Genomic DNA, 26,292 nt, shown 5'->3' on the forward strand with positions numbered 1-26,292 from the left:
GGCAGACACAAAGGTCACATAGTGTATAATTCCATTTATATGAAATATATAGAGTAAGTAAATCCATGGAGACAGTACACAGATTGTGGCTGCCAGTAGCTGGTGGAAGGGGGTGGAATTGGGAGCAATTGCTTAATGGATGCAAGGTTTCCTTTTGGGGTGATAAAGATATCTTGGCACTAGATAGAGGTGGTGATTGCACAACATTGTGAATGTGCTAAATGCCACTGAATTGTTCACATAAAAATGAATAATTTTATGTTGTGTCAATTTCACCTTAACAAAAATTACATACACAGGATTTCAATGCATCATTTCACCAACCTTTTTACACTAACATCAGATGATTGAACAGGATTTAGCAGAATCTTTCAGCTTTGAATGTGAAGCAGGCCTAAACTCAAAACTTTGTGATACTGAAATGGAAGATGGGATGTAATAATCTTGGAAAGTTAAAATTATTTTTGTTTATTTTAAATGCAGTTTTTTTCTTGAAGAAAAAATATGGAGTAAATATGTAATAGATAATAAATGTTTCTTCCTTCAGGGTACTGATTCAGGGTACTGTGGGCTTCAAAGTTAGATCACCTGGGTTCTCATTCTCATTCTCCCAGGAATGTTCTGGAGGACTATCAGATACACTGTATCTTTCCTGCATCTTTCTATTCTAATAAGAGTTGAATCATTGCTGATTCAAGATTTACTATAATATACTCATTCCTTCTCCCTCTGCTGGCTGGCTCCATACTACTACACTGATAGACTAACACACAGCAGAGCTGGGGTTATGATCATATAACAGATATTTACTGAGCCTTACTTATTAAGTACCATACACTTTGCTGCATCCTTAGTATTCCACAGTGAAGTTAAGACATGAGCCCTGGCCTAATTTACCATCTAGTAGGGGAGGCAGACCATAAGCAAACCATTTATGTATCCTAAGTAAACAGTACTATAAAGGGAAATAGTGCTACACTAGAGGAGAGGAATACAATTTCTGGTTGTGTGTTCAGGAAAGGTTTCTCTTAGGAAGGACATGCAATCTGAAAAGACTGGCATGGCATTAACGAATGGCGATAGGTAAGGTTTAGACTGTGGAAAGTTTATAAAGCCAGGTTAAGAAGTTTGGAAAGTATTAACTATAGTGGGAAATAAATGGTGCATTTCCAGCAAGGGAGTGATAGAATTTTGCGTTTTAAAAAGATCGCAGGGGCAAGACAGAAAGCAGGGAGACTATTTAGGAGGTACCAGGACTTGGAGTAATTATGGTTTTTGGCTTGGGTGACAGGGTGGCTGAGTGTATCATTCTGTGGTAGAACGATGACTGCAGCGGTTAGAGGACAAGCGGATGATCGAGTATTTAAGGAAAAAACAGAGCACAGCTTTCAAGGCGTCCTGTTCTGAACAGCCGGAACCAGGGCAGGGCACGCTCCTAAAGTGGAAATCTTCGGACGGAGGTTGAGGTACAAGACAGCCCAGGAGAGCCGAACTCCGATCCCGTTCTCCCTCTTTGGTGTCATCAGAAGCAGTGGCCGGGACCGAGCGGGACTACTCTCTGACCCAGAACGACGGGGGAAAGAACAAGCAGTGGAGAGACTAACCTTCGAAACTAGACCTGGGCCGCCTCACCAACACCGCCCACCGCTGATTAACCCCACCCCCGGAAGTGCCGCCTACCCACGCTCGCTTCCGCTATCCCAGGCGTCTGACCGTCTCGCGAGAACTGGAAGAGCCTATGTGACCTGGGCTAAGCGGAAGTTGGGTCTCTTTTTCGTGGCGCCTCGGAGGCGGTCGGCTGCTTCACAATGAAGGTGGGAACCGGTGGCGGGTGTTGCGCTAGTTTTGAGTAACGTGGATTGAGCCCCAGAATACGGCGCTGCGCTCCAGAATCCTGGCTCTGAATGGAGAAGGGCCTGAGGCAGGAGAAGGATCGCTCTTTTGGGGCTGGAGCTCTTTCGGAGAGCGGATGGCGAGCGATTGCAGTTGAAGCTGCGCCGGGCGGGGAGCGCCATGGTGGCGTCCTGCCCCCCAGCCGGGATAGAGGCGGCCCTGCTGCCCGGTTGCCGGCAAGTAGGTCGGGCTTCTTGCTCCGAGAGGGTGAACTGCTGCGCAGCGCCCTTCGCCCCAGCGTCATTCCGCGAGGCTTGAAAGATGTGTCCTACTTTTAGTGCAGTGTGTCTTGCGCGGTCTTATGTACACACATGCTTCAGTGAGTAGTATCAAATTTTCTGTTAGTTGTGTGCGGGTGACAGGAAGGGCTTTTTGCAGTGGAATAACCTTTGTAGTGGTTCTGCGATTTTCATGAAGTTCTTTCCCCCCCCCGTTTAATTTTTAGCTGAACATCTCTTTCCCGGCCACTGGCTGCCAGAAACTCATTGAAGTGGACGATGAACGAAAACTTCGTACCTTTTATGAGAAGCGTATGGCCACAGAAGTTGCTGCTGACGCTCTGGGTGAAGAATGGAAGGTAAAAGTGGCCTGCCGGACTGCCGAATTGAATTGTTAGAATATTTAAGAGAGAGATGGTAAATGCTGTTCGGTAATTGGTAAATGTAATGGGGTTGAAACTCCGGTTCTGTCTTCTGACCTTGGGTTTAGTTACTTCCAGATGTCACTTTATAACGTGGAGCCATCACCTGGCAGGGTTATGTTCATGAAAAAATATATAGTTCTTGCCCTGCAAGCTAATGGTCTCCACTTTTTTTTGAAAAGTGCCAAGAAGGGTTGTTTTTGATGTATTTGTGGTTCATTGATGCTTTGTTCCTTAACATAGTCTTTCTTCCCCAAGAGCTGTTAACTCTGGTAAAGCATCGGCTAGAAGTAACTTGATTGAAAGGACTTTGCTAATTGAACTTGGGAAATTGGAAGTGTAGACAAAATTTAGTGAACAGAGAAAGCTATTAAGTTTCAAATTGGTCTTAATGAAGTGTACTTGTTGGAGGCCACAGTCTTTTGTTCTGTAATGTGTCACTGTGTTCTCTTCCAGGGTTATGTGGTCCGAATCAGTGGTGGGAACGACAAACAGGGTTTCCCCATGAAGCAGGGTGTCTTGACCCATGGCCGAGTCCGCCTGCTACTGAGTAAGGGGCATTCCTGTTACAGACCAAGGAGGACTGGAGAAAGAAAGCGCAAATCTGTACGGGGTTGCATTGTGGATGCCAATCTGAGCGTTCTCAATTTGGTCATTGTAAAAAAAGGTGAGATTTTTATTCTTGAGTTAATTTTTGTCCACACTGATTTAAAGCGGATTGTCGATTGATTGACTGATTTGCAGTATCCCCAGTTTTGACCAGTGGACTTGTTTTAGCAATGCCTGAAAAATCTAGGGTTCTTGTTTGTAAGGAGGTTGTTGAATTAAAACGTCTGTTCATTTTTGTCTTTCAGGGGAGAAGGATATTCCTGGACTCACTGATACTACTGTGCCTCGTCGCCTGGGGCCCAAAAGAGCTAGCAGAATCCGCAAACTTTTCAATCTCTCTAAAGAAGATGATGTCCGCCAGTATGTTGTGAGAAAGCCCCTAAATAAAGAAGGTATGGGGGATTATGCAGTTCAGGGCTTGCTTAATTTCATTGATTCGTCATAGCATTTTGTGTGCATGTTAGAAGGTAAAAATCTGCCTACTAGTTACCTAGAATCTGAGTTTTTAGGAAGATAGTCGGGGAGAGAGAGGGTCAAGACGTGCAGTTGGTATGAATCCTATATCCAGTGCCCTCCAGAGTGATAGAATTTTTCTTGGGAATTTGCCTTTGGGTCACTGATGTATAAGGTCATTCAGAGATAACTTATGAGACATTTTAAGTTCGTTGCTTTGGGGTTAGGAGTTGAAAGAATGACAGAAAACTCGGGGGTTGTTATTGAATGTGCTCTCACCACCCCCAAACTTGCTTTCTTTCCATATCAGTGGTTCTAATTTTTTTGTTTACCAAAGACATGCTTTCATCCACTTAAGTTGCTTTAACTGCTGGCCTTCGTTTACTTCAACTGGAATGTGGATAGCAATAGAGTTGTGAGAATTAGAAGTTGGAAAGAAACTTTATTCAAAATACCAGGGACAAGTGTTTGGGGTTTTGGGGTTTTCATATGTATATAAATTTATTTAGGTGTAGTTGATTTACTATGTTGTGTTAATTTTGCAGTACAGCAAAGTGATTTAGTTATATGTATGTAAATTCTTTTTCATATTCTTTTCCGTTATGGTTTATCACAGGATATTGAATATAATTCCCTGTGCTATGCAGTAGGAGCTTGTCTATTCATTCTATGTATAATAATTTACATCTGAATTCCAAACTCCCAAATCCATCCCTCCCCCTTGGCAACCACAAGTCTGTTCTCTGTGAGTCTGTTTGTTTTGTAAAGTTATGTGTGTCATATTTTAGATTTCACATGTAAGTGATACATGGTATTTGTCTTACTGTAACTTGATTTAGTATGATAATCTCTAGGTCCATCCACGTTGCTGCAAATGGCATTATGTCTTTTTTTGTAGCTGAGTAGTATTCCATCGTATATGCCTACCATATCTTTTTATCCCTTCATCTGTCAGTGGACATTGAGGTTGTTTCCCTGTCTTGGCTATTGTGAATAGTGCTGCTATGAACATAGGGGTGGCGTGTTCTTTATGAATTATAGTTTTGTCTGGATATATGCCCAGGAGTGGGAGTGCTGGATCATATGGGAACTCAGTTTTTAGTTTTTTCAGGAACCTTGGTGTTTTATTTTTTAAGAAGGTATATTGTTTATTAGGCAACATAACCCATCACTAGTGAGGTCTGCAGCAGCGATGCTCAGTAATGATATTTCTGTAGTAAATTGTATGAATATTTATAATAAGTGGAATAAATAGCATGTTAGTTCTGGGTTGGGTTTTCCTGACAGATCTGAAAAATTTTGCTTGGGTTTTGGTTTTCAGGACTGGGGGCTTAAATAAGCTAATATATGGTAAGTGCTCATTGGTCACTCATACGAAATATTTGGACAACTACTGTGTGCCAGGTATGACTTTCAGTGAAGTAACTGGCAAATATACGGTAGTTCTCTGTAGTTGCGCCCTTGGAAATATCATTAGTGTACTAAGTGCTACTTAACAAGACATTTGTTAGATGGTTCTTTTTTTCTTTATAATTCCAAAGGGTTTTTTATTTTAGCAGAACCTGAACAACTGAGCATTTAGTCTTAGAATATTTATCTGAAGCGTTTATTGCTCCCAGAAGGTGTCCACAAACTAAAATCACTGCATCTGAAAAGACGCCTGTTCTGAAGCAGATTTATAATCCAGAGGATTCTGGATTATAAATCAGACAGGCTAAGTGAAGACATTCTCAGGAATTCCCTGGTGGCCCAGTGGTTAGGACTCTGCTTCCACTATGGTGGTCCAGGTTCATTCCTGGTTAGGGAACTAAGATCCCGCAAGCCGGGCAGCACCACCAAACAAATAAATTCATTCATTTGTTCATTCATTCTAATGTTAAGTTTCACTCCAGATAAGCAGCCTGTCTTAGAAAATAGAAATTTGAGCACTAATTAGGACTTCAAAGCGCATGGTGGGATGCAGTTAATGCTTTACTTAGTTTTCATGACAAGTTAAATACGCGGTTATTACTGCTCATATGTCTTAACGGTACAGAGAGATATAATATCCTCCCAAGACAGTGTAATTGTGGAAGGGAAATAAAAGTGAACAGAAAAAAGTATGGGGTATGACTTCCAACTGTTCAGCAAAGTAACCTATTACTTTGCTGAATTTACGTATGATCTTGAACTTGACATCCAAGCTATTGGTATAGGAAAACACTGGTCCCTAGTAAACTGTCTCATACAAATAAGTTTTCATAGAAACTACTGAGTGTGAATCTGTTTCTAATGCTTTAAAAATGTAAACGTGGGTCCTATTGAACAAGGGTATTATTGAAGTGATTGAGTCATTATCTAAATTTTTAGGTAAGAAACCTAGGACCAAAGCACCCAAGATTCAGCGTCTTGTTACCCCACGAGTTCTGCAACACAAACGTCGGCGAATTGCTCTGAAGAAACAGCGTACTAAGAAAAACAAGGAAGAGGCTGCAGAATATGCTAAACTTTTGGCCAAGAGAATGAAGGTAAGTCCTCAGTGTGTGTGTTGGGGGGTGGGGGGATAGGCCTGGCTTTGGATCTGCATTTTTAATCCAGATAAGCTTTAACTGTGCTCTTTTTTTGTTTGTTTGTTTGTTTGTTTTGTTTAGGAGGCCAAAGAAAAACGCCAGGAACAGATTGCCAAGAGACGGAGGCTGTCCTCTCTGAGAGCTTCTACTTCTAAGTCTGAGTCCAGTCAAAAATGAGATGTTCTAAGAGTAACAAATAAATAAGATCAGACATCACATCTCCTTTATTGACTTTTAATTGATGATAAAATAAATGAAGGTCGAGAAACTTATAGAAGAGGAGGTACTGTATAATCTAGTGGTAGATAAAGTCTGCAAGAGATACCTGAAAGTGGGGCCTCCCTGGTGGCGCAGTGGTTAAGAGTCCGCCTGCCGATGCAGGGGATACGGGTTCGTGCCCCGGTCTGGGAGGATCCCATATGCCGTGGAGCGGCTGGGCCCGTGAGCCATGGCCGCTGGACCTGCGCATCCGGAGCCTGTGCTCCGCAACGGGAGAGGCCACAACAGTGAGAGGCCCACATACCGCAAAAAGAAAAAAAAAAAAAAAAGAGAGATACCTGAAAGTGGTAATCCTTCAGATTCAGACACTGAGACTGAACTGTGACAGTGGAAGAGATGGCCAGGACAGTTTCTTTGGTGGGTGGCTCAGGAAAGGACTCTTAGCATGTTCACTGGCTTCTTAGCAAGGCATGGAACAATATAGGGGAAATAAATGACTAGGACTATTAATCTTCGATACACTTTATTTTGAGGAATACAGTTTTTCTTAAAGATCTATACATGATACATGAAAAGTGCCCTTGTGAAGATGGACATTTGTCATATGTAAAAAGGATAACTTGTTAAAAGCATAGTTAATGGATACCATTTTAAAATAGTTGACAAAGCTTTAAAAACCAGTGCAGATTTAATGCATTAACAGAAAGCTTTTCAACTCTACTTGTTTTTATTATATTTCACACTGCGAAGGAGTTGACTGTACCTCTTTTTAGAAACACGCATCAGTGAAGGATGCACAGAGAAAGTATACCTTTTTTTTGGCTGCAACGTGCAGCTTGTGGGGTGTGGGATCTTGGCTCCCTGACCAAGGATTGAACCCAGGCCCTTGGCAGTGAGAGTGTGGAGTCCTAACCACTGGATTGCCAGGGAATTCCCAAAACTATACTTTTTCTAATGTACTATGTCTGGTTTCTATGGTAATTGCAGTTAGAACCTTCATTCAAACCATTATAGACCAGAAGGGTCTTAAAAGAAGGCACACTAGGCTTTAAAAGGTGCTCCTTTGCCAGAGTATATATTAACCACAGGTGAGTAAAATTTTCAAGTGGCTGTAACATGTAGAGACTGAAGAAGTGCTTCCGTTAAAGTGTGCATAAGAATCACCTGGGGATCTGGCTAAAAAGTGGACTAGGATTCGGTAGTTTGGGGCCCCAGTCATAAGTTCCCAGGTTAGGCCAATAATGCCAGCCCTGAAGCAAGATTCATAGAGGAGATCCCCATAGCTTTTTTTTTTTTTAATTGGAGTACAGTTTATTTACAATGTTGTGTTACTCTGCTGAACAGCACCCATAGCTCTTAATGTAATATTAAAAAGTTACAAAAGTCTTAAAGTCTTAATTGGCAGGTGACAAAGTTAGAAGTTGAACTTAACAGCATTTAAAGAAAGGTACCCAGTGCCAGAAGGACTGACACTACCTACAGTTGAATCCTAGAGGGTAACAGGCCAAAAGGCAGGTCTGGTGTAAGCCCAGAATTCTAACTAGTAGCTAGTTGATTCTAATGCATAAAACATGAGAACCACCCTGCTTTCTTATTTTGAGGAGTACAGTCACTGCGGTGGACAGATAGGTAAGGTGGGCCTAGACTATACTAGGTTACGAAATCTGGCAGATTTAAGAGTTTAACATTGCAAAGACATTGAATCCTGTATTACTAGTGTATACCAAAAATGAAAAGGGCAACAATTGAATATCCCAAAGGTATGTCAGACTTGTTTATGATTAACTCATTAACTGCAGGTTGCTATAATCAATCTATGAAAAGCAGTTAATACCAAATCTAAAACCAGTGTAAAGTTATGCTAAACAATCTGCAGTAATTTGAAAGATGGCTTTCAGAAGTTAATCAGGATTTAAGTCTCATACAGTCATTCTAGATATTTCTAAACCTATAGATAATGATCTGAAATCTGTTTTTTTGCGTCTGTTTTTTGCTATAATTTTTACTGCCCTTTCTGTGGTAGGTGCAAGAAAAAGGCCTTTAAGCAATTTTAATACAAATCAGTCTCAATTTCTGAATGACAGCCACAGGCTAAGCTTTCCAATATATAATGGCTAAGTTATTTAGGTTAATATTAAAAAGCTATTAGAAATTTTATAATTTGATACAATACAGCAAAATATTCTTAAATGTGTAAGGAGATCATCACAGGGTTGTTTTAGTGGGAAGTGCTTTGGTAATTTAGTTCAAGTTATTGAGAACTACAGAGAAGTGGGAAAACAGACAATACCGGAATTCTGAAGATCACAAAAGCTTGAATTACTGTACACACTTCAGGAGCCTTAAAAATGTAAGACAAGCACAACAAACTTGAGAAGTTTTCATTTTATTCAACCTTGATTTTTTTATATGCAAAGTAATTCCAAACTTTGTGTTGGGGCAATAAGTGTTAAGTATTAAAACTAGTACCAAGTCTTAAGTTGCAAAAATATATTCTCTGAGACAGTGCAAAAGATCCATTTTTAAGGCAATGAGAATTGTACACAGTTTCTGACAAGTTCTTTCACTTAGCACTTTCACAATAAATTGAAATTAGGATTCTGCATAGGTCTTATTAACCCTGAAATGTTGGAAGATTGGTATAGTAACAATTTTTAAAATATAGCAGGTAGAAAGGAGATGTGGCTGTTAACTGTACCATTTGGAAATAATTACCAACTGATTTAGTTATCTGCATAATTACTGTAAAAGCGAGCACACACAATCATTGGCTTTTCAAACCATGCATGCAGAGAGGTAAGGCAAATTTACTGTCCCTAAGGGATGTTTTAACAAAAGGCATGATAAATGTCAGTGAGGCATGTGAGGTCATGATTTTCTTAAACCTACTGGCAACAAGTTTAATAAGCGTTAACGCTTTAAGACAATTGATTCAGCCTAAAAAACAGTATTTACAAATGCACAAATAGTGTACAAATCTAGATTTTATACAAGAATAAAATTCTGTGTGCAGTGCAAGTTATCCCACAGGTTTTTAAAAGTGACCAATAGCAACAATTTATGTGCCTGAACAATTTCAGGCCCAAAGACATACACAAGAATTTTAATTTTGTAAATTATGAAGCTGATTAATTTCATTTAAACTATCTGGCTCATTCCAATTTTAAAGCTGTTGCAAATTAACATGATACAGGGAAGAGGATGAAAGGAAGTAACTGGATATTGAAGATACAATCCATTAAGGGAGCTAATACATAACATGAAGGGTAAAAATATATATTAATTTTTAAGTCAAAGGCAAGGCAGTTATCAGACTTTCAGGTAATTTTTGAGACTAATGACTACATATGAATTTAGTAGTAGTCATTTATTTAATAGTTGGAGACCCCCTTTCAGAAAACTTTATTGCAACATGCAATCTAAGAATTTTAATAAATATAATATGGCTGAGTAGATACACAGCCACACGTATATACACAATACACATATAGTTGCTCTTATAATTGAGATTTCGTTTGTTTTGGGGTTAGGCAAGTTTACATTAATTTGCCATTCCCCAAACTCAATAGCTTCAGATGTAGACAAAACGCCAAGAATGAATATGGTTTCTCATTATCGAACTGCTACAAATAACAGAAATGCAAAACCAATTTTCAGCAGATAAGAAGTTCAGAAATTGTAAATCTTCAACATCAGTAAACCTTAGGGCATTTTAGTGGCATTTTTACCTTCTGAGATGATTCAGTATGAATTACATTTCATTATTGTCCCAAGAATAACTTCATTTCAGTTTTCACCAATTCATAATTTGAAACAAACCTTGAATGTCTCCAGATTGAATCTATTCCCCCAGTTCTGTGTCCAAAATCTAGTGAATCTTATTTAAATGAGAGGTGCTCCAAAACACTTCCTGCACCACTCCACACTGACACTTGGTGGAGCATCAATTTTCTGCAACTTTTCAAGAATCTCTGTAGATAAACGATTGTATGCAAGTCCATACTCATTGTCAAAAGCCTCTGAAAGATATTTTCAAAAATATAGTTGGTATTTCTTAATAAATAAACAATAAAAGCTATGCATTTAAAAATGGTAGTCAAATCATTTTTATATACATATTTAAACTGCATATTTAAAGGCAGAAATCTTTTTAAAGGCAAATGGAGTATCTGCCCATACCAATTAGAATTTTAAAAGTTTCTTTAGGAAATAAGACAAACCCCCTTTAAGGAATCCCCAGTTGACGAACTTACCAATATCAATATTCTCTCTTCCAAGAGATACTAATGATAAGAAGAGGATTTCTCTGTATAAACTCCTATAAAACAAATATTTTTAAAATTAATGGGCAAAGAGCATAAAAATACCCTTTGAAGGTTTTTTAAAATGGTGAAAAAAAACAACATTGTAAATCAACTAGAAAAAAAAAAGATTAGGTTCTGTAGTTAACAGTAATGTATCCATCAATGTCAGTGTTCTGGTTTTGACATTACACTACACTTATGAGATGTCACCTTTGGGAGAAGCTGGGTAAAGCGTCCACGGAACTCTTGGTACCATCTTTGCAATTTCCTGCAAACTTATGTTTCAAATTAAAAAGTTAAAAGTTAATGGGCATAAAGCTTCACATTCGAAATAACTAAGAATGGCCTATTTTAACTTTATTGTAATTATTTAGCAATATAATAGGTAACTTTTAATTCTAATTTCTAATTCAGATTTACAAAAGCAGACTTTTGCCACATGACAAAGTAAGAGATGAATTTCTAAGTAAGTTAGGGGTCTAAAACCCTTGGACACAAACAGTACGAAAGATGGTGTGGTCTCTACTACTTAACCCAACAGTAAAGGATAAATCACCTTTATTTGATTTGCAAACATAAAAATGTTACAAATGAAACCTTAAAAATGAGATTCGTGACTCATTTGTTTAAAAAAGGGGAAACTTATGAACTGATTTGAGTATTTACAGAAAAAAAAATTAGAGAGTAATGCTGATTCTGATGATGCTCCATGCAGCTTTCTTTAGAAGCTTCAGAAGCCATAGTATGTCATTTTTAATATTCCTTCCCTCTCCTTCAACTAAAGACACTTGAAAGTGGCTGCTCTTTAGCCTGTGAAGGAGATAATCTCTACCTCAACTGTTGAGATTACAGAAGGATCTAACCATTTTCATTATGAATTCTTGTCCTATCATTTCTGAGACTATCTTCAAAGATGCCATGACTAGAAACTTGAAGAGCACCTGGAAACACTGTTTATGTTTGATAGAAGGTATTATGTCTCTCTTTCTGAAGCTTCCACCACAAAATTCACTTATGCTGAGACTGGGATGAGTACTGATTCAAGCGTGTTAGCAGACAATAAATAGTAAGAGGATCAGGATAGCTCCATACCGTTTGTAATTCATTGCTTCCATCATTTTCCTAATTTGTTTCTACTCCTAAACCCATGTATTTTTTTTTACATCTCACAAGATAAGATGCGTGACAGGACCTGAAGGAGCAGTACATATGTATAACATCAGTGTTAACACATTTATAGGTTTCCAGTGAATAGTAGTAATGTTTTCACAAAGACTCAGTACGTTTTAGACATAAATGAATTACCTCCTAAAATTTAATCTATTTCCCAGATATTTTTATTATGTTTGTGATCAAGTATGAATGCATTTGGGTAGCACTTTTTAAGACAATCAGATGTTCTACAATGAGTATGTGTTTCTTTTACAACTAGAGATAGTTTTAAAAATCATTTTAAAAATACCATGAAATTATTTCGAATGGCATCAAGTACCAAATACTGGATTATTACCTTTGTCTTTTCATGTCTCCCTTCATTTGTTGTGAAAGCAGGTTGATGGGTTTAAGAACATCATCATGTTGAATACTCTGCCTGATGGTTTCTACTAAAGCGCTTGTTGCTTGTTGTTCCTCTGACAGGAGAGACAATTTCTTTTCAGAATCTAATAATAAGAACACAGTAAAAGAATACATTTAGTCACTCTAATTATTAAATGTTTTTTTTCAGATTTGTATCATTTTTTATTCAACACCACCTCCCCATCACAAGTAAAATTATGTAGTAATGTGACCAGCTAAAAAATATTTTTGCTTTCTTCAGATAGGAGAGGCCTGTCCCTTTGCCCTTTTCCTGAACTTAGGGCTTCCTGCTTGTGGCTAGAATGTGATACCTTGTACTCCAGCAGCCATCCTGTGACCAAGAATCTTTCCTGATGGAAAAGCAGACAAAGCATAAGGAGCCTGGGTCCCCGATGACAGAGGAGTTGCCTACCAGTCCTGGAGTATCTACTTCATAAATTCTTCGTGTGAGAGAATAATCTTTACCTGTTTAAGATTCTGTTGTTTTCTATTAAATACAGTAGCATATAATCCTAATTGATACAAGGGTAATTCTAGAATTATTAAGAACAAATATTTATACAGATTTCATATATTACAAAAGTGCTTCAGTGGTATACTTGAATCACAGTACCATTAAAAATCAACAATGTGAGCTTGGCCCAGAAAAAGGGAAAACTTTAATACTGTAGGTAATCCCAGCAGCCATACAATTTTATTACACCCTCATTAGTTGAGATAGAACTATGTATCCAAAAGTTCCCCAGTCAGCCTCATTTTAAGTGTCTGTCATAAAGCAAGTTACTGTAATTTTCATACAATCCAGCTCCTTAATAAAGGCAACTAGGAATATTTCATTTGTGTTCAAACCATAGAAATAGCAAAGTTCTCTGTTAAAATACAAGAGGAAATACTGGCTGCTATGGGTTTTGATCCTAGTTTTTCTACATGCTAAATAGATTTGATTTTCATGTTATGTTGTGATTTTAGAGCAGAACCCAAATATAATATGCAACTTCACTATTGCTCCTTAATTCACAGAGTTGGGCAACCATCACCAATTTTAGAACATTTTTATCTCCTCCAAAAGAAATCTACCTATTAGCAGTCACTCTATCTTCCCAACCCCTCAGCCCTAGGCAACCACTAATCCAATTTTGTCTTTACAGATTTGCCTATTCTGATTGTTTGATATAAATGGAATCATACTTTCTGTTCTCTTTTGTGGCTGCTTCTTCTATAATATTTTAAAATTCATTCATTTTGTAGTATGTATCAGTATTCACTACTTTTTATTGCCAAATAATATTCCATTGTATGGATATACCATCCTTTATCCATTCATCAGTTAAAATGAACATTTAGATTGTTTTCATTATTTGGATATTAAGAAAAATGCTGCTAAAAACAGTGTACAAGTTTTTATGTGGATGTATGTCTTCATTTCTCTTGGGTGTATACCTAAGAGTGCAACTGCTGTGTCATATGGTAACTGTTTACCATTTTGAGGAACTGTGAAACTATTTACACCAAAGCAGCTGCACTATTTTTATTCCAATTAGCAGTGAACCAGGAAGAGATCCAACTTTATTTTTTCTGCATGTTGTTCCAGTTGTCCAGCACTACTTGTTGAAAAGACTATTCTTTACCCACTGAATGGTCCTTGGCACTCTTGTTGAAAGGCAGTTAACTGTACATGTGAGGGTTTATTTCTGGAAACCCAACTTTATTCCATTGACCTATATGTCTATCCTATGCCAGTTTTCTACTTTCTTGATTACTGTAGCTTTGTAGTAAGTTTTCAAATTCAGAAGTATGAGTCCTACAACTTTGTTCTTCTTTTTCAAGACTGTTTTGGCTATTCTAGGTGCCTTAAAAATCCATATGAATTTTAGGATAGGCTTGTCAATTTCTATAAAAAAGCCACCTGGAATTTTGATGTAGATTGTACTCAATCTATAGATCGATTTGGGAGTACTGCCATCTTAACAATATTAACTTTTCTGGCCCATGAACATGGGATTTCTTTCCATTTACTTAGGTGGTCTTTACTTTCTTTCAACAATAATTTTAGTTTTCAGAGTATAATAAGTTTTGTACTTCTTTTATCAAATTTATTCCTAAGTATTTTATTCTTTTTAATGCTATTATAAATGGAATTATTTTCTTAATTTAATTTTTGGATTATTCATTGAAAGTATATAGAAATACAGTTGATTTCTATGTTATTGATCTTATATCCTGCAACTCTGCTGAGCTTATTTAGTAAGTTCCATATGTTTTGTGTGTGTGTGTGTGTGTGTGTGTGTGTGTATTCTTTAGGATTTTCTAATTTAGGATTTTCTATACGTAAGATGACATAATCTGCAAAGAGAGATATTTTTACTTTTTCCTTTCCATCTTGGATGCCTTTTATTTTCCTAATTGTTCCAGCAAGAACCTCCAGTACAATGTTGAAAAGAAATAATGAAAACAGACATCTTTGTCTTGTTCCTGTACTTGGGGGAAAGTATTCAGTCTTTTACCATTAAATGATATCAACTGTGGGTTTTCAGAGGCTCATAATTAGGTTGAGGAGGTTCCTTTCTATTCCTAGCTTGGTTTTTTTTGGGGGGGGGTTGCTTTGGGTCTTAGTTGCAGCACTCAGGATCTTCCCTGCGGCATGCGGGATCTTTCGCTGTGGAGCACGGGCTCCACAGCTGCAGTGTATGGACTCTCTAGTGGCACGTGGGCTGTAGAGCGCACCGGCTCAGTAGTTGTGGCGCACAGACCTAGTTGCTCCGCAGCATGTGGGATCTTAGTTCCCCAACCAAGGATTGAACCCATGTCCCCTGCATTGGGAGGTGGATTCTTAACCACTGGACCACCAGGGAAGTCCCTTGTTGAGTGTTTTTAACAAAGGGCAATAGGTTTTGTCAAGTGCTTTAGCTGTGCCTATTCAGACGATCATATGGGTTTTGTCCTTTATTTTATTGATATATTATATTAATTGATTTTCAAACCAACACGGCATGCCTGGGGTAAACAGCACTCGGTCATGGTGTACAATCGCTTTCCTAAATTGCTGGATTTGGTTGGCTAGTATTTTGTTGAGGATTCTTATGTCTATATTCATAAATGATACAGATTTTTAGTTTTGTTTTCTTATGATGTCTTTGGTTTTTGTATCAGGGTAATGCTGGCCTTCTCACCAAAATCTCCACTCTTTCCAAGAGTGCTTTCAGGCTTGAACTTCTCCACAGTCTGTCCCAAATAAAGTCATTTCCTTTGGGGAGAATTTCAGAGCTCTCTGTTCTTATGGCCTGTCTCTCAGCCACTGCTCTGGAGCTGGGGCTGGGAACAGTGGCCCTTCTCTTGGAATAATTCCCCTGCTTTGTGAATGGGGTACTGGAGGGATGCAGTTGCCTCTGATTTTTTAGCTTGCCTCTCCTGGCATAAAACCTCTCCCTTATGAGCAAGACGCTGTGAGAACAATCAGAGACCCAGTATTCGAGGGTTGCTGAAGCTGGCAGTGCATGGGGGCTGAGTGGAGGAAGTGAGCCTCCCTGTCTCCTGGAACTGAATAAGGCTGGGAGGATGAGAACTGCTGGCAACCTGTCTTTCCCAGGGAGATGCTGTAGCCCTTGACTGGGGGCTGGCGGGGAGCAGCAAGCTGTAGCTCAAATGCCACAGAAACTCACCGTTTTTACTGAAATTTAATATATTTTCTTTTTAAAAATTTTTACTTATTTATTTATTTTTGGCTGAGTTGGGTCTTCGTTGCTGCACGTGGGCTTTCTCTAGTTGCAGCAAGCGGGGGCCACTCCATTGTGGTGCGGGCTTCTCATTGCGGTCGTTTCTCTTGTTGTAGAGCATGGGCTCTAGGCGCGCGGGCTTCAGTATTTGTGGCATGGGGGCTCTAGAGCGCAGGCTCCGTAGTTGTGGCACACGGGCTTATTAGTTGCTCCGCGGCATGTAGGATCTTCCCGGACCAGGGATCGAACCCGTGTCCCCTGCATTGGCAGGCAGATTCTCAACCACTGTGCCACCAGGGAAGCCCAATATATTTTCTTGAGTAAATATTTCTTCATTTGCTCGACAGGTGTAGACACTTTTTTTAAATAACTTTCACCAATTATGGTTGTTTCGCTGGGAAATGGGACTGCGTAGCTCCCCATACTGCTTTTCCAAAAGTCACCACTCAATTCTATTATGTCTTTTAATGTTATTTATATACCAATTCTTTGTTTAAAGTAGCCAATCAAGTAAAGAAACAAGGCTATTCTTGAGAGTTCTAAATTTTATTCTCACCACAAATTATAGGACATTTTAAAACACTTATCTATTTCAAGATATGCAGGAAAACAACTAAAGAAATGGCAGTTATAATTCTATTATTTTCCAGCATAAATTTCAAAGTTACTCTGCTTCCGCTTAAAAAGCATTCAAACATCAGAACTGGGAAAACAACAACAAAGAGACAAAAATAGCTTATAATATATCTAGCCATAATTTTGTGATTGGCATATTTCAAGGGAAAATGTCAGATTCTTTTATTCTAGCTTAAGTAAAAAAACTGCTAAGTAGTGAAAGATTGTAGTAAAAAATACAAAATAAAGAGTGGGGGCTTCCCTGATGGCGCAGTGGTTATGAATCCGCCTGCCAATGCAGGGGACACGGGTTCAAGCCCTGGTGCAGGAAGATCCCACATGCTGTGGAGCAACTTAGCCCATGCGCCACAACTACTGAGCCTGCGCTCCAGAGCCCATGAGCCACAATTACTGCCACAACTACTAAGCCTGCATGCTGCAACTACTGAAGCCCACACGCGTAGAGCCCGTGCTCCGCAACAAGAGAAGCCCGCGTACCGCAACGAAGAGTAGCCAACGCAGCCAAAAAAAAAATACAAACAAACAAACAAACAAAAAACCAGAGTGAACTTTTTTCCCTTCTTCTGAGCAGGTACTGTTAACAGCTTGGGACATACACTGTTTTAGACCTTTTTCTATGCATACATTAAAAACACAAATACTTTTGGTTTTGTTTTTCTACAAAACAGAAAAGATCACATACTGTTCTGCAACTTGCCTTTTTTTTCACTTAATATATAATGAAAATCCATCCTTTCGGGAACCTATATACAAATAACTCTCATCCTTTTTCTGGTTGCCAACATCTCATAGTGTGGATTTATCACAATTCTCTTCTTAGGTATTTGCTTAAGTTTTTCATTATTATAAATAATCTTGCATGTTGTATGCATCGTTGTACCAACAGCTTTGTACACTGTATATCTATAGAACAGAGCATTTTAATGTTTCTTCCATGAACTGCCTACTGATACCATTTACTCACTTACCTACTGGGTTGTCTGTGGTTTCTTACTGACTCATAAGGCTTCTGAATACTGGATAACCCTTTAAACCCCTTGTAAAAATACGTTCTAAATACAAAAACTAAAAGTAAGGCCCGGGGCTTCGCTGGTGGCGCAGTGGTTGGGAGTCCGCCTGCCAACACAGGGGACATGGGGTTGAGCCCTGGTTTGGGAGGATCCCACAGGCCACGGAGTGACCGGGCCCATGCATCACAACTACTGAGCCTGCGCTCTGGAGCCTGCGAGCCACAGCTGCTGAGGCCCACGTGCCTGGAGCCCGTGCTCTGCAACAGGGGAGGCCGTCACAGTGAGAGGCCCATGCACCATGGTGAGGAGTGCCTCCCGCTTGCCGTAACTAGGGAGAAGCCTGCGTGCAGCGGTGAAGACCCAATGCAGCCAAAAATAAATAAATAAATAAATAAAATTTATAAAAAATAAAAATAAAGCCAGATCTTTGAGACTAGTACCCATATAATTGAAATTATGATCTACACCAACACATCCACTATAGAGAATTTACTCTCCAAGTACCTAACCAAATTAGTATTTGACAGATAAACTAGTATTAGTATTTGACAGATAAACTACAAGAATCACACAAAAAAACCCCTGATAAATGGGTCAGTACAACAGCAAAACAATTTGAACTAAAATGGAAAAAATCTTGAGGAGATACTAAAAATGAATGAAAGATTTAAAAATAAAGCAAAATAATTTCTGTCATCTCCTTAATTCTATTTTTCCCCCCAGTAGTCCATTTTTCTTTATTGCTACAGTATTCTACTGTATGGATGTACTGTACCATAATTTGCTTATGCATTCACCTGTGGATGGATATTTGGGTTGTTTCCAGTTTGAGTGTTTTATGTCTTTAATTCTATCTTACTTACTAAAATTCCTCCATGAGACATACAGAGGTTCTCCTGGTTCCTGATGAAGGTTGATATTATCCCATAACAGCTGAATATACACGAGTTTGCTATCCTGGGACAGAGATGACAGGGGAAGCTAAAAAAGATCAGTAAAAAGTATTAGTACCCCAAGCATAATAATAATTACCAGTGGACCTAGCAAAGCTTGATTATATAAAAACAGATGAGTTCTTTCAAAATTCTGGACCTAAAATTCTGAGAAAATTTTAAAATTTTTATTTATATCTGATTACAAATGTTATTATTTTCTGAGGTGCATGTTTCTCATTCTGACTTTCAAGGACTGAATGACAACTTGGTAACTGGCACAGCAGCCACAAGAAAGATTAACCTCCATCAAAACAAATTTTAAGGTAAGAGAAAGTGCAATGGTTTCTACTATCTTGTTGTACTGACTACTTAAAATAAATGAGTCAAAATAGAATTTATACTACTCTAAAAGTTTGTTGTGCCCCTGATGTATGTTTGGGGTTGGGGGTATCTCTCAATATTCAGTATCATAAAATGAAGGAGTTCTAGGAGCTGTCTCCAAGGGAGTCAGGGATGCCAGCTCAAGCAAAGCAGGAGTTTCAGAGTCAGAGAGCCAGACTGTGGTCTTGGCCCCCCTCCACTTATGAGGTATGTGACTTAGCAAAAATAACTTCCGTAATTTTTAGTTGTATCATCTGAAAAATATGGCTAATATGAGTCCTTTAAAATAAAGTTGTGAGAATTTCAGCTGGGAATATTATATTTCAGAATAAAAACTACCTTTTCTAGCTACCCTAGCAACTAGAAATGACCATATAACTAAGTTTAGGCCAAACAGATACATATGAAAAGATTATGTGCAACTCTAGGAAAGAAGACATACTCTTCTCCATCCATTTTTCTTCTAGCTGCTGGCTGGAATGTGGATGTGACAGCTTGTAAGTAGAGTCAGCTATCCTAGACCAGGTATAAAACTTGGAAATGGAGGTCACACTGCTGAGCAAAAAGATAGAAGGTTCTCAAGTCTCTAACACTATACCATCCCTGGACCACCTATCTAAATTTTTAAGTGAGAGAGAAATAACCTATGACTTAAGCCACTATCGTTGTATACTTCCTGCTACCTGAAGTTAAGCCTCATCCTAACCAACACCAATGTAGTATAAGTACTGAAGTTGGTTCCCTACCTGTACACCTCCGTTACAATGTTCAGATGTGAGGATAAGTCCTGGTAAGTTACTAGGAAGGTCCAAACGTCGGAAATACCAAACGAGGTTCCAGAAAATGATTGGATGTTGATTGATGAAAGAGGACGTGTGAATCACCTGATCGCCTTCATTTTCTAGCAAAGATTCAAGTTCTTTACGAAGCACTAGAGGACTCAAGTAGGGCACAGAAACAGGGGGAGGATTGGGTCTTTTTCCTAAAGGATCCTTAAAAACATAGAAATACAAAAAGAAGTGAATATGATCTATTTTATTAGGTTTCAGAGTATGTCTCAATGAGATTATACTTCTCTATCCTTTCAAAGTCATTTATTTCAGGGCCATTACTACATGTAGTAGAACACCCTAAAGAAAACATAAAAGAAGAACACCCTAAAGAAAACATAAAGATTAAGAAGTACTTAATCATAAATACTTTTAAGTTAAATGATTACAAACAAAAATTATTAATCAATATAACAGACCCTATTTTAAACATGAGTTTTTCTCTATCATATTAACAGCAACAGCCTATGTAGGTTTGATTTTTTCCTTTTCAATTTTTTATAAGAAATACTTGCATTTCTGACGTTTTATAATGATGATACCAAAAAATATGACTTTATCTTCCGCTTAAAACTCTAAACAGATGATGCAATTTTTTGTGTTAATACTTTGTTTAAATAATTGATTAATTTATTTATTTATTTATTTTGGCTGTGTTGGGTCTTCATTGCTGCACATGGGCTTTCTCTAGTTGCAGCACATGGGGGCTACTTTCATTGTGGTGTGTGGGCTTCTCATTGTAGTGCTTCTCTTGTTGTGGAGCACAGGCTCTAGGCACAGAGGCTCAGTAGTTGTGGTGCACGGGCTTAGTTGCTCCGTGACATGTGGGATCTTCTGGGACCAGGGATTGAACCCATGTCCCCTGCATTGGCAGGCGGATTCTTAACCACTGCGCCACCAGGGAAGTCCCTATGTTAATATTTCTTGACTTTTTTTAAAACTATATCTAACTTGTTTTTACATTTGATTGCAACAAAAACTAAGAAGCAACTTTATAAATCAAATGAAATAACGAATTAAAAACACCCCAACCTAGACTTTGTAAGTTGTGCATATTATAGTCAGAATAAAATGTTTATGACCAGTATTAATAAGTACCCATAGTGCCCAGATTGAGGTCTCCAAATACTGTTTTCCTGTAAAAAGAACCAGGTTTCTTAAAGAAATGGCCGATTCTAGGTCTGGAGAAGGAAATATATAACATGAGCATGAAACATCTTGAAATATAAGAAAGCAAGGAAGCTTTAGAAAAAATTATAGAAAGGCTACCAGAGTTGTGTCAAAAGGATTAAGGCACCAACTTGTAGAGGCTTCTAGCTGACCAAAGAAGGAATAATATAAGGATAACAACAGCAATGGATATAAACATAAACGTTTAAACCAATGAGTTCATAATAATACCCTATCGCCTCAGATAATGGATCACCTTGGAGAATGCTAGGAACCCAACTTGTTACTTTGAAAATTGATAAATAAAAGGGGAAAAAATCAAATATTTATTTTGCCTTTCCATCATAAATTGCATCTTTGGAAAACCAGACAAAAGCCATGGGGTTAGTTTCTCTTTACAGATATATTTTGTATAATAAAGAAGATGACAGAATTAGACTATCATCATTTTATAGCTCCAAATGCACAACTTGATCTAGGCGTTGAGGTGTTAATAGCTGCTAACATCACAAAGATAGTTCGTGTCTCCTATTGGAGGGACATACCACTACTGATGAAGCGCTCTTATAAAAATAAACAAATGAACAAAAAGGAACAAAAAAACTCCAAATCTGATCAAGCTTCTAGCTGCAATTACCAATTTACAGGGTTGTAATCAACAAATAAATTGCAAGGGAATAAATTACAAGGGAAAAAAAGAGTCTACAGATTTAAAAAGACTAATAAAACCAGATTAACCAATTATGAAGCATGGACCTTATTTGATCCTGATTCCTCAAACTACAAAACACACAACTTGATATTTTTGAGACCATTAGAAATTTGAACAAACCTGCTGTATAGCACAGGGAACTCTTACTTCACTTTGCTGTACAGTAGAAACTAACACAACATTGTAAAGCAACTATACTTCAATTAAAAAAAACGAAATTTGAACAAAGATTGAATAACTTGATATTATTTGTTATTTTTTGGGTCTGATAAGGACATTGTATTTTTAAGAGTCCTTATCTTTTAGCGATAAATACTGAAATATTTACAAATGGAATATATGATGTTTGAAATCTGCTTCAAATGGATCTATGGAAGAACTGAATGAGGGTATACATGAAAGAAAAATGGTCATAAGCTGAAAATTACTGAAGCTGGATGATGTGTCAAAGGGACTCATTATAGTCTTCTGTTTATTTGTGTACATATTTGAAATTCTAAAGTTCTTAGAGTCTGCTTATGAAAAATTCTTTATCACTTTTCTTGTGATTAAAATAAACCTACTACGGAAGAATTACATGCTGTCTTAATAAATACTTATATGAACACACAGTATAATTATAATGTTGTTACATACCACAATTTCCTGCAGACTGTTTGGAAGACTAACTGTTGAAATGCCATGAAACGGTCTCTGGGAAAAGTCCATATTTTGCAAGGGACCTCCAACACTGTGACTTCTAGTCAAAGATACATTTCGTTTCGATAAACTATTAGGCACAGGTGAAATTTTCATAGTTTGGACATCTCCACTGGCTTTCATTATTTCATCACTTAAAAAAATGAAGAAGAAATGCTGTGGTTAGATTGTGTTAAACTATCTAAATCTGTAGAGCTAGACTATTTTCTACAATGAATTTTGAATGTACTGAATATATCTGAGAAGAGTCAGTACTGCCTTATAAGAATTAAATTTTCTTCAGGTATTTTTGTAAAACTGGTCAGAAAAACAGGATGGAGTAGATGATTTGATGAAGGGTAGGAAGAGGATATATGGTATATAACAGGTATTATGGTATTATTTTAAAAAGATTAAGTGCCCATTCAGTTGCCTTGTTCAAAAATTATTTCATCTTTATTAAACAAAATCACCTATACATCACCTTACATGTATAATGCATGTAAGTAAGTAAGTAATGTAGATTCATTGCCAAGTATTTAATCTCTACCAGGCCATGATCCACCTAAGGACAGAGGTCAGATTTTATTTACTTTTTAATTTTTAGTGTTTAGCATAATGCTTAGCATACAATAGGCTCTCAAAAAATGTTTGACTCAATATTTAAGAGTAAAAGGTATACTTCACTGTAAAGAGAGTATGTGTCTGGAAACTGACAATGACTACACTGAAGGGGAAAATACTTTTTACTGTTGAAAAGTTCATTTTTGTAAAAGACCACCATAATACATTAAACACAGTATTAAAAATGATTTATCATCAGATCCATTCATTAGATATTTAAACAATATACGGTAGTAAACATTTAAGGTTAAATTCTTAAAATGCCAGAGCTTATGCCGATGTAAGCCAGGTTGTATTTAAAGATGGAATTTTTACAAGGGTACCCAATTTTTAATGAAGAGTTCCCTGAACCCCATGGTACCTTGATTCAACTGCAGAGCTTGTTTCTTCAGTTATGGTCTGGTTATGTTTTGGGAAATCTATAAAGTTGATCAGGTCAGGTTCTGCTGAACTGGATATGGGTTTGTGCTCCGAAGGTTCACTTGCCAGCGTAATGCTTCCACTTTGTAAACTGTCACCAGAGGTACTTGGTTTCAGGAAAAAGCTAAATATGGATCAGTCCAAAAAAAACAAAAAAGTCTTTAAAAATCCTAGAATCCTCTAAATTTCATCATATTTAGAATCACTTTATGGTAAAATAGTCTTTAATGAGTTATACAAATCCATAGAAATACTGCCTATTTCAAACACACACACATACACACACACTCCTGCTCTCATTTTCTCTTCCTCTCTTGTCCCAAACTTTTCAAATGAAAAGGTCTAGAGCAGGTCATTATAGTTCAATATGAGATGCCTTCAGTTTTTGAGAGACTCTAAAGAAAGCTATGAAGGAAGATGGAAAGTAAAATATTTCCTTAATTTTCTTAGTTAAAAAAAAGAACAGCATTTTAACATGTATTAACCTATGATTGTTTATAATACCCTTTCCCCCCTTATGAATCTCCATTTTTTCTCTAGTCATTTCCTCTCCACTCTATTCATTCAGAATTTTATTTTCATCTTCTCTCTTTCTCCTTCTGGGTGGGGATGGGGTGAGGGTTTCACCTTACAAGGGACATTAAGAGAGCTTTCTAAAGTGATAGTAATGTTCTGTATCTTGATAAGGGTTTGTTTTGCACAAATCAAATTTACCTTAAATGAAAAAAACTGTGAATAAATACTGAACTCTAGTTAATTATGTGAACACTCAAGTCTTTGTAGGAAAACTGATTTAACGTCTTCATCTTCTTCTGTTTTTTTTTGGCCACACCACAGGGCATGTGGGATTTTAGTTTCCCAACCAGGGATCGAACCCGTGGCCCCTGCAGTGGAAGCGTGGAGCTCTAATCACTAGACAGCCAGGGAATTCCCCATCTACATCTTATTTTAAATGAATAAAAATGTAAGATGGATTGGTGGATGGATGGAGGGATAGATAAAACAAGTGAAGTAAAACATTAATTGTAGAATGTAGGGGTATATATTTGGGTATTACTGTAAAAAAGAAGATCTTTAAACTTGGCTGTCAGTTGGAAATCTTCCATAATGACATCCTAGGGAGGAAAATCAATAATGCTCCTTTATATTCAATTAGAATATAAAATAAGGTACTGACCACAAAAGCTTAAGAAACACAATTAACAAAAAAAGTACAAAACTTATGGAGAGGGCTTCCCTGGTGCCACAGTGGTTAAGAATCCACCTGCCAATGCAGGGGACATGGATTTGAGCCCTGGTCTGGGAAGATCCCAAATGCTGTGGAGCAACTAAGCCCATGCGCCACAACTACTGAGCCTGCACTCTAGAGCCCGTGTGCCACAACTACTGAAGCCCACGTGCCTAGAGCACCTGCTCCGCAACAAGAGAAGCCACCGCAATGAGAAGCCTGCACACCGCAACAAAGAGTAGCCCCTGCTCGCCACAACTAGAGAAAGCCCGCGTGCAGCAACGACGACCCAATGCAGCCAAAAATGAGTAAATAAAATGAATAAATTTTTTAAAAATTTACAAAAAAATACATATCGAGAATAATTTTAAATTCTATTAAAAGAATATCTAAAAAATGGAGATATATACCATGCTCATAGATAGCAAAATAATACTGAAGATGTCCATTTCCCCCAAATAAATCTATAAATCTAATCCAATCCCATGAAAACTTCAGCTGGATTTTTTTTTAGGGAACTCAAAGTTACTCTAAAATTTTATATGCAAAAATAAGTAACTATAAGAAAAAACATTCCATAAGGGGGAACGTACCCTACCACCCAGACATCATAAATACAGAGTAATAAAAATAATACAGTACTGACAGAAAGAACAGAGAACCAGAATGAGGTATACATAGGAACTTGATATATGATAAAGGTACTCTATGTATCAATGAAGAAAGGATGTAAAACTGGCTCATTATATGGAGAAAAATAAAGCTGGATCTCTACAGTAATACACAAAGGTGGACTTTAGATGGATTTAAAACCTAAATATCACAGGTAAAATATAAAGCTAACAGAAGAACGTTCAGGAAAAAAATTTCATGAACTACAGATGAGAAATAACTTTTAAAACAAGACTCCCAATGCACAAATCATAAGGTGGAAAATTAATGGATAACATGAAAATTAATAATTTCTCTTCAGAGAATTAATATGAAGAATATTCAAGATGGGAATTCCCTGCTGGCCTAGTGGTTAGGACTCTTGCACTCTCACTGCTGAGGGCCCAATCCCTGTTTGGGGAACTAAGATCCCACAAGCTGTGCTGCGTGGCCAAAAAGAAAATGAAATAAGAAAGAGAAGAATGAACAAAGCCCAAAGTCAGTAGAAGGAAAGAAATAATAAAGATCAGAATGGGAATAAATGAAATAGAGACTAAAAAGACAAAAGATCAGTGAAAGTAAGAGCTGGTTCTTTGAAAAGATAAACAAAATTGACAAATCTTTAGCTAGACTCACTAAGAAAAAGAGAGAAGGCTCTGATAAATAAAATCAGCAACAAAAGAAAAAAAATAATAATGGGTGCCACAGGAATACAAAGGATTATAAGAATATGAAAACAGCTATATGCCAACAAATTGGACAACCTAGAAGAAATGGACAAATTCTTGGAATCATACAACTTTCCAAGACTGAATCATGAAGAGAAAATCCAAATTGATCGATCACTAGTACAGAGACTGAAGCAGTAATCGAAAAGCTTCTAAAAAACAAAAGACCAGGGCTTCCCTGGTGGCGCAGTGGTTGAAGAGTCCACCTGCCGATGCTGCGGACACAGGATTGTGCCCCGGTCTGGGAAGATCCCACATGCCGCGGAGCAGCTAGGCCCGTGAGCCATGGCCACTGAGCCTGCGCGTCCGGAGACTGTGCTCCGCAACGGGA

At 37.8% G+C, this 26,292-nt stretch overlaps 3 protein-coding genes across 7 annotated transcripts in view; 1 reads left to right on the plus strand and 2 right to left on the minus strand.

Moving 5' to 3' along the window:
* ACER2 (alkaline ceramidase 2) overlaps positions 1–1,639 on the minus strand; it is a 53,497-nt gene extending 51,858 nt beyond the window's left edge. For both annotated transcript variants that reach the window (XM_060102131.1, XM_060102130.1), the window contains exon 1: positions 1,605–1,639. The gene's annotated coding sequence lies outside the window, so the exon portion shown is untranslated. The remainder of the gene's footprint in view (positions 1–1,604) is intronic.
* An 88-nt stretch (positions 1,640–1,727) lies between these two features.
* On the plus strand, positions 1,728–6,366 carry RPS6 (ribosomal protein S6). The gene is made up of 6 exons (XM_060102041.1): positions 1,728–1,814; positions 2,339–2,470; positions 2,990–3,200; positions 3,388–3,534; positions 5,945–6,102; positions 6,226–6,366. Exons 1-6 carry the CDS (start codon positions 1,809–1,811, stop codon positions 6,319–6,321), a joined length of 750 nt encoding a protein of 249 aa, XP_059958024.1. The 5' UTR covers positions 1,728–1,808; the 3' UTR covers positions 6,322–6,366.
* A 538-nt stretch (positions 6,367–6,904) lies between these two features.
* Positions 6,905–26,292, minus strand: part of DENND4C (DENN domain containing 4C) — a 127,100-nt gene continuing 107,712 nt past the window's right edge. For 3 of the 4 annotated variants that reach the window (XM_060102040.1, XM_060102039.1, XM_060102037.1), the window contains 7 exons: positions 23,296–23,478; positions 22,269–22,464; positions 19,667–19,912; positions 18,468–18,585; positions 12,178–12,328; positions 10,617–10,681; positions 6,905–10,382 (listed from right to left, as the gene is read on the minus strand). In XM_060102040.1, coding sequence (XP_059958023.1) covers positions 10,246–10,382; positions 10,617–10,681; positions 12,178–12,328; positions 18,468–18,585; positions 19,667–19,912; positions 22,269–22,464; positions 23,296–23,478 — 1,096 coding nt within the window. In that variant the 3' untranslated portion in view covers positions 6,905–10,245. The remainder of the gene's footprint in view (positions 10,383–10,616; positions 10,682–12,177; positions 12,329–18,467; positions 18,586–19,666; positions 19,913–22,268; positions 22,465–23,295; positions 23,479–26,292) is intronic. The other variant, XM_060102038.1, reaches the window with a different exon arrangement.

Source organism: Mesoplodon densirostris, chromosome 6, assembly GCF_025265405.1.
Source record: "Mesoplodon densirostris isolate mMesDen1 chromosome 6, mMesDen1 primary haplotype, whole genome shotgun sequence".
Lineage (NCBI taxonomy): Eukaryota > Metazoa > Chordata > Mammalia > Artiodactyla > Ziphiidae > Mesoplodon > Mesoplodon densirostris.